Below are 8,352 nucleotides of genomic sequence, written 5' to 3'. Positions count from 1 at the left end.
CCCCACCACCGCCTCCGCCAGCACCCACCATCACACCACGCTCCACAACCAGCTCACTATCACCAGTACCCCCTCCCCTGCCATGGTTATACCACCACCTCCCCGCTCACCATCCATTCCACTTCCTTTAATGAAAACAGGTGATGCTGCAGGGGCTGCATACAGTCCAGCAAGACCTGTGGAGCGCTGGCTTGGCTCACCCTGTCCCATGGCTGCAGGTCGCTCCTCTTATCCACTTGGTTGCAGGAAGCACCTGTCTTGAACTGTTGCTTCTGGGCTCCTTCTGGGCTTTCTGTCTTTCAGACAGAAAATGATGAAGGCACTTTTGTTGGCTTAAGAATCTGGAAAGAGCAAAACTTCCCCCCAACTACTCCTGTGAGCACCTTGACATGTTTCTTCTCTCTTGCTCCCTCCCTGCTGGTATCTCCTGGACCAGTTGCTGGGAGTAGCCCTGTTCATTTTATCTCTTGTGCCAGGAGGCCCAGGCAGGGATATGCCTGGCAGCCCTGAGGGAGGGGGTAGGATGGGGAAGACCTGCCAACTGGAGAAGCCTACAACAAACCTTGAAGCCTCTTGCTTCAGTGGCCTCAAGAGACTCTCAGAGATGTTATCTGGACTGCACTGGAAGACTCTGGAAGAGAGGAGGCCACAAACAGGAGTCCCATATCCAACTCCAAATCTCAGGCCCTAAATGTGACAGGGGCTGCAAGTTGCGAGATGCTCATGGGCTGTTTTGATGATAGAGAGAACACATGTGTCTGGAATTTATCTGTGTGAAAGAGATAAGGAAGTAGAATTTGTTGGTGAAAAATAAATGTCTTAAAAGTAGAAGCTGGGGCCCCAACTCTTCCAAGCCTACCTGGTCTGGGACCCTCCACTAGAGAAGGTTGGGAACTATCTTGGAACTCAGGCCCTATGTCTTTTCAATTTTTCCTTCTTTAGTTCCTGAAGAGACAAGACAAGGATCTCATATTTGGCCTTACCTGGGCTTATAAAACTGTGTTACTAGCAGCACTCTCAGGGCAGCTGTACTTGCTGCATATACCTGAGATGTCTATAGAATGATATAAAACACATGGCAAAAAATATTGGTTGCCTGTGGGGAGGGGATCTGGGCAGTGGGGTAGAAAGGTCTGACAACATTTTGAGTTGGTGACGATTTAGGAAAATAGTTACTCTCTTCTAATACTAGTGGGAGTGCAAATTTAAATTGGTGCAGCCTTGGCTGGGCACAGTGGCTCATGCCTGTAATCCCAGCACTTTGGGATGTGGGTGAATCACTTGAGGTCAGGAGTTCGAAACCAGCCAGGCCAACGTGGTGAAACCCAGTCTCTCCTAAAAATACAATCATTAGCCAGACATGGTGGTGTGCACCTGTAATCTCAGTTACTCGGAAGACTGAGACATGAGAATCGCTTGAACCTGGTGGGTGGAGGTTGCAGTTAACCAAGATCATGCCACTGCATTCCAGCCTTGACAACAGAGCAAGACTTTGTCTCAAAAAAAATAGAAATAAATAAATAAATAATAAATTGCTGCAGCCTCTCCAAACTGGTGCAGCCTCTATGGACAGTGTTAGTCAGACTGGGTGGCTTAAACAACAGATATTTATGTCCTCACCCTTCTGTAGGATGGAAGTTCAAGATCAGGGCCTTTACACTTGGTGTCTGGTGAAGGCTGTCTTCCTCACACCCCCTCCTCTCTGCGTGCACGCGGAAAGAGAAAGATCTCTGGTGTCTTTTCCTTTTCCTCTTCTTATAAGGACATCATTCCTATTGGACTGAAGTCCATTCTTATGACCCCACTTCACCTTTATTACCTTCCTGTAGGTCCCATCTCCAAATACTGTCACATTGGGGGCTAGTGCTTCAACATATGAATTTTTGGGGAGGGCACAATTCAGTCCAGAACAGAGGGAAATTAAGTAGTTTCTACCAAAACTTTAAATGTCTATACTTTTTGCTGCTCTGCCTATGGATTATCCATTCTTTATTCCTTTACTTTCTTAATAAACTTGCTCTCACTTAAAAAAAAAGTCTATACTTTTGCTTCAGTCATTCTACTTCTAGGTATTTATCATACAAAGGATCAAACAGGTGTAAAATAAGATTTATACAAGTATATTCAAGGCGTTGATATTTATAATAGCCGAAGACTAGAAACTACCTAAACATCCATGCATAAGGTATTGGGTAGATAAATTATGGGACATGCATTCAATAAAATACATAAAGGTATAAAAGAATGAAGTAGCTCTATATAAAAGGATGTGGAACAATCTCCAAGCTTGATTTGTTTGTTCATTTGTTTTGAGACAGAGTCTTGCTCTGTCACCCAGGCTGGCGTGCAGTGGTACAATCATGGCTCACTGCAGCCTCAACCTCCGGGGTCAAATGATCCTCCCACTTCAGCTTGCAGAGTAGCTGGGACTATAGGCACGTGCCACCTACATCTGGCTAATTTTTTATGTTTTGTAGAGATGGGGTCCCACTATGTTTCCCAGGCTGATCCTGAACTCTGGGGCTCAAGTGATCCCCCAGCTTTAGCCTCCCAAAGTGTTGGGATTACAGGCATGAGTCACCGCGCCCAGCCCAGGCTGTATTGTTAAGTGGAATAAGTGAGGTAGAGAGCGAACAGTGTGAATAGTATGCTATCCTTGTGTAAAGGGTATGTGTGTGTGGGGAGAATATATATGAATTTGCTTTTGTTTATATAGACTATTTCTAGAAAATTATTGCTTCTAGATAGAGAAACTCAGTGCCTAGGGACAAGGCTTTTTTCTATATACCCTTTGTATCTTTGTGCCCTGAACATACATTTATATGTTAATATTTTTAAAGTAACAAAAACTATCAGGGGAAAGGAAAGTCTGGCTGAAAGAACTGTTTTCACCAAAGAGAACCCTTCACCTGGGAGGGCAATGAGGGGTTTGTGGGCTGGTCTCCCTTTGGGGAATGTGTTCTCCTGGTACTAGCAAAGAGAATCTTCTCTTTCCTGGCACAGTTCCCATGAGAGCTCCACAGAGATCCAGTCTCTGGCAGCATTTCAGTCAGGGCACTTTTTGAGGAGCCCATGATGAGACAGATGCTGCTGCATTTGGGTTGGGCTGGGGAAAAGCGAGTGGGAGATGTAAGGAGGATGGAGGAAGGGGGTGATCAGAAAGGTCTGTCCCACAGCACCCACACCTTTCTACTCTCCAGCCTCTGGCAGAAAAACAACCCCTTAGCTGGTGTGGATTCAAGAAGGATCTGTTTATTTATTTGTGAAACAAATACTTACAGAGCACTGTCATGCACCAGGAACTGTGTTAGGTACCGGCAGGTGCCGCCGGGAACTGCCTTAGGTACCGGCAGGTGCCGTCGGGAACTGCGTTAGGTGCCGGCAGGTGCTGTCGGGAACTGTTAGGAACCGGGTTAGGTACAGCCGTAAATTAGATAGACGGGTCTAAATTAGATAGCCGTAAATTAGATAGACGGGACCTGAGACCCGCTTCCCTCACTCTCACGGCCTCTCTGGGTAAGTGCCCTTGTCTCCTCTTTACCTCCCTCCAGGAGCTTCTATTCCAGCAGGGGGAGACAAACAATACTAAGCGCATACATCATTAGCTATTTCTCTGTAGTGTGCTAAATGCTGTAAAAGAGAAGTTTGAGTGCTCTCAGACCTAGGTGTCTTGGTCAGGGTAGGCTTCTCTTAGAAGGTGATATTTAAGCTGAGAAACTGGGAGGATAAACAGGAGTTAGCTAGGCAATAGGAAAAGGGTTGGCGCCAGAGGAGAGAAAACAGCACGTGCACAGGCTCTAAGGTAGGAAGCAACTGAAAGCAGTCAGTGGGCCTGCATCAGAAAGAGAGATGGGGAGAGGTAAGGCAAGGGCTAAATCTTGCAGAGTTGAGGTGAGAATTTTGGATTTTATCCTCAGAGCAATGAGAAGCCATTGAATGATATTTGAAGCAAGGGAGTAACACAATCAGATTTGCATTTTTTAAATACTGGCTAATATGGGGGAAATGATTTAGAGGGGGCAAAAAGGGAAGAGAGATGACAAATAAGAGACTAGAGTAATGGCTCAGGTGAAAGATGATGGTGGTCTACTCTGGGGGGTGTTAGTGAAGATAGACATAGGCTGGTCATGGTGGCTCACACCTGTAATCCCAGCACTTTGGGAGGCCAAGACAGGCAGATCACCTGAGGTCAGGAGTTCAAGACCAGCCTGGCCAACACAGTGAAACCCCATCTCTACTAAAAATACAAAAATTAGGCAGACTTCCCAGCCCCACTCCTGTCGGGATGTCAGGACTGCCAGAACTCCGTCCGAGAGCTTCACCGGGGGGACTCTGTCGGCCTCTTTTGCCGGAGGCCGATAGACCTCTCCCCCACACCTTAAGTGACCAAAAATAAACTTGCAGTTTTGCTCCTACACTTGCCTACCCGCTGGTTCTTTTGCGCTCGCTCGGCTGGTCTTAGAAAAACAAATCAGTTGGTGCGGAAGACCCCGGAGAGACCCCTCCTCAGGCCTCTAAGGATTGAGGAACCTCCTCCTGCTTCCACACCACAGACAGACCAGGACCTGAGATCCGCTTCCCTCACTCTCACGGCCTCTCTGGGGTAAGTGTCCTTGTCTCCTCTTTACCTCCCTCGGCCAGAAATCCTGCGCAGGTCCGAGGTCCATTTTGAGCCACCATGTGGCTCGGGAGACTCGTTCAGGATGGAGACGTCTGCCTGAAGGTAATCTCCACTTTGGCTCCATGAGCCTCCAGTCTGTCTCTGCTGGTTCCAAAGGACGCTTTGAAGCCAGGCAGAGATCCACTTCCATTTCCATTGTGTCCATTGTGTAAGTAAAGAGGAAACAAACGGGAAATCCCCCAGTCCAAATTTCCAAAGAGCACCCCCTTAGGGTGCCTCCTAGCCAATTTAAAAACCTTACAGCTCGAACAGGACCTTAGGAGGAAGCAGTTAATTTTCCTTTCCACTGTGGCGTGATCGACCTCAGCAATTTCTGCCAGCGGCTAGGCAAGTGGTCCGAAATTAATTACGTACAAGGCTTTTGGGCCTTAAGCTCTTGTCCCTATACTCCTCCTTCTCTCCACCCCCTCCCTTCCTGCCCAGACTCCTCCTCCTCCCCCCATCCAGACTCCTTCTTCCTCCTCCTTTATCTACTAGTAATCCACTCGGTCCCATGCCTCCTTCGGGGCCCACAACTGGCTGTCTTGAGTCCCCTATCTCTGCCCACACCCTCCTACAGTGTTAGCACCTTTGTGAGAGGTGGCTGGGGCGGAGGGGGTAGTCAGAGTACATGTCCCTTTTTCATTGGCCGATCTTTACAAAATTGAGAAGCGTTTAGGTGATTTCTCAGCTAATCCTACCATATACATAAAGGAATTTAGACACCTTTGTCAGGCCTATGACTTAACTTTGCATGACCTCCAGGTTATCCTAACCTCTACCCTAAACTGACTGAGGTTCTAACCCAGTATACCTGGTTAGATCCGGCCTCCCCCACAGGGGCCACCATTTTGGCATCTTATTTCATTTCTCAATCAGCTCCTGACATTCGTAAAAAAACTTCGAAAGGTAGAGGATGGTCCTCAGACACCAATACAAGACCTAGTTAAATTAGCCTTTAAGGTCTATAACTCCAGAGAGAAGACGGCAGGCTCACCTCAAACAGAAGTTACAGCTCCTAGCAGCGGCTTTACAGCCCAGTCGTAACCCCAGACCAGAGAGCACACACCCCACAGACTCCAAAGCTACAAAAGGAGCCTGCTATAAGTGTGGCAAGGCAGGACACTATGCCAACAGGTGTCCCCAAGTTCCCCGAGCCCCAACGCAGCCTTGCTATAAGTGCAAGGCATCAGGACATTGGGCCAGTGAATGTCCTAACCCTCATCCATCAGCAACCCCCTGCCCTGCTTGCCAGCGGGGAGGACACTGGAAGTCTGATTGCCCCACCCTGAGAACGTGCGTCTCCACGTGACCCCCTTTCCCAGGATCCCGGGAGCTCCTTCCAGCTCCTACATCTGGATGATGACAACTGAAGGTGCCAAGACTCAGGGACCCCCACCACCCTTGCTGAGCTGCGGATAACTCTCCTGGTAGCGGGTAAGACAATTAATTTTTTAATCAACAGTGAGGCTACCTATTCTGTTTTGCGGTCCTTCTCTGGACCTAGCCTTCCATCCAATATCTCTATAGTAGGAGTAAGCGGAAAGCCATCCATTCCACGAAAAACTCCACTCCTTAATTTCTGCCTGGCCAACAACTACTTTGCCTCCCCCTTGGCTCAGTCGTTCCTCATTCCCAGCTAAAAAGGGCCCCTACCGAAAGCAATCAGTGGAAATCAGTTTGGCTTTCCCCCACTCGCCTCAAACTTACTAAATTTTCTTAACTATCTCATACTCCCCAACCTTGCCAGGACCTTCTTTCTGGGTTTTGCCCATATTCCAACAAATGCTTCCATTCCTCATTCCTATACTAATACTGTGCCTTATTTTATTCTTCATCCGTACGTCCAAATACCAACCATGGGCCCCGACCTTAACGACACCCCTTAACAGCAGGAAGTAGCCAGACAGACCACGGTGCCCCTTTATCACTATTACCAATAAAAGGTTGGACTGTTTGGACGAACGGAGGCAGGATGGCGCACTTCTGGGTTCTTCACCAACTCTTCCCGCGCGCGCAAAAATGCAGCCGGCGCCCAGGGAGGGTGCAGATCAACTAGGCATGCACCAGGTGACGTCAATCTGAAGAGACCAAGATTTACCTGGTCGCACCCGCGGAATGCCTCCCGACACGCCCGTGCCCCGCCTATTGCCTTCCCACTCCTAGGAAGGCCGCTCTTGGCCAGGGTCCCACGCGGACTTCCCAGCTCCACTCCTGTCGGGATGTGGGGACCGTCGGAGAGCCCCACCGGGGGACTCTGCCGCCCTTCTTTGCCGGAGGCCAATAGACCTCTTCCCCACACCTTAGGTTACCAAAAATAAACTTGCAGTTTTGCTCTTAAAAAAAAAAAAAAAAAAAATTAGCTGGGTGTGGTGGCCTGTGCCTGTAATCCTAGCTACTCAGGAGGCTGAGGCAGGAGAATTGCTTGAATCTAGAAGGTGGAGGTTGCAGTGAACCAAGATCACGCCACTGCACTCCAGCCTAGGCCACAGAATGAGACTCCATCTCAATTAAAAAAAAAAAAAAGATAGACATGGACAGATTTGACGGAGATGTAGGTTAAATGGCTATGACGTGCTAATGGACAGAATATCAGGTGGAGGGCAGAGAAGAAAAGATATTCAACATGACTCCCAGGTGCAAATAAGTTAATTATGCTGGCACATTGCTTTACAAAGCACTTTTGCATACATTATCTTGTATGATCTGAACCTCAATCTTGTAAACTACATTAAGGGATCATTATTCCAATTTTACTGATGAGAAAATAGGTTCAGAGGGTTAACATTTATTTTAGTGAATGTAAGATCAATTAATATACTGCCTCATTCCAGAAAGAATGTAAGACTAACAATGAAATATGGTATTGCAGAAGAGCACATTAAAATGATGCAAATGATGAAAGAACAAAGAAGGAGCCCAAACAGAGCCAAGGAGGAGGCTAAAGTGCACACTATAGCCTACCTATGTGTTCCACACACAAGAAACTTACCTCTAAGCTCCAGAAGGGAGGGTTTCCCAACATCTCACAGCTTATCGCAAAGCCTAGACTCCAACTGAGGTCTTCCAACTCATATCCCACACATTTGATTTCACATTAGCCTTGATCCAAGCCACCGCTGAGGTGGTCTCTCTATTCAGCCTTCTTTTAAAATCTCTCAAGAATTTCTGTATCTAAATACAGCAGACTAGCTTGTTACCATCCTCTCTATTGGGAACAATTAGAAAAGTAGAATGAAATGTTTAAAATATCTCTTTGAAGGCATCAAGGCAGTGAGGACTTGAGGAATCAAGATCTTGGGGAGAAGAAGAGCAGAGAGTGAACTTGACACTGGCTGCCACTCTTCCATCTGGGGCATTTGCCCATTTGTAATTGGCAGATAAGAGCCTGAGAATCTGGCAGGCTAGCAGGGTTTGAGTTTGAGGGTCATCAAGGATGAGGGGCCCCAATAAACACCCCAGGCTTTCTGTTGGGACCGCAGAAGGGCTATACCCCAGGAGTTGAGGTAAGTAGGAAATAGACTAATCCTTATAAAAGGCCGAAGTTGGCTGGGCGCGGTGGCTCACACCTGTAATCCCGGTACTTTGGGAGGCTAAGGCAGGCGGATCACCTGAGGTTGGGTGTTTGAGACCACCCTGACCAACATGGAGAAACCCTGTCTCTACTAAAAAAAAAAAAAAAAAAAAAAAAA

At 47.5% G+C, this 8,352-nt stretch overlaps 1 protein-coding gene and 1 long non-coding RNA gene across 5 annotated transcripts in view; one reads left to right on the top strand and one right to left on the bottom strand.

The window, feature by feature from the left end:
• LOC113219866 (erythrocyte membrane protein band 4.2) overlaps positions 1–521 on the bottom strand; it is a 24,505-nt gene extending 23,984 nt beyond the window's left edge. Inside the window, exon 1 of one of the 2 annotated variants that reach the window (XM_026447934.1) lies at positions 111–521. In XM_026447934.1, coding sequence (XP_026303719.1) covers positions 111–210 — 100 coding nt within the window. In that variant the 5' untranslated portion in view covers positions 211–521. The remainder of the gene's footprint in view (positions 1–110) is intronic. The other variant, XM_026447935.1, reaches the window with a different exon arrangement.
• Positions 522–832: 311 nt separating this feature from the next.
• LOC113219868 overlaps positions 833–8,352 on the top strand; it is a 14,605-nt gene continuing 7,085 nt past the window's right edge. Inside the window, exons 1-2 of one of the 3 annotated variants that reach the window (XR_003306847.1) lie at positions 833–886; positions 5,986–6,097. This is a non-coding gene — a long non-coding RNA (uncharacterized LOC113219868). Of the gene's footprint in view, positions 887–3,381; positions 3,517–3,669; positions 3,803–5,985; positions 6,098–8,352 lie in introns of those variants that run through there. The other 2 variants (XR_003306845.1, XR_003306846.1) reach the window with 2 other exon arrangements.

Source organism: Piliocolobus tephrosceles, unplaced genomic scaffold (genome assembly GCF_002776525.5).
Source record: "Piliocolobus tephrosceles isolate RC106 unplaced genomic scaffold, ASM277652v3 unscaffolded_110, whole genome shotgun sequence".
NCBI classification, from domain to species: Eukaryota; Metazoa; Chordata; class Mammalia; order Primates; family Cercopithecidae; genus Piliocolobus; species Piliocolobus tephrosceles.
The sequence above is the reverse complement of the archived record's forward strand: the minus strand, read 5'-3'. Positions and strand labels throughout refer to the sequence as shown.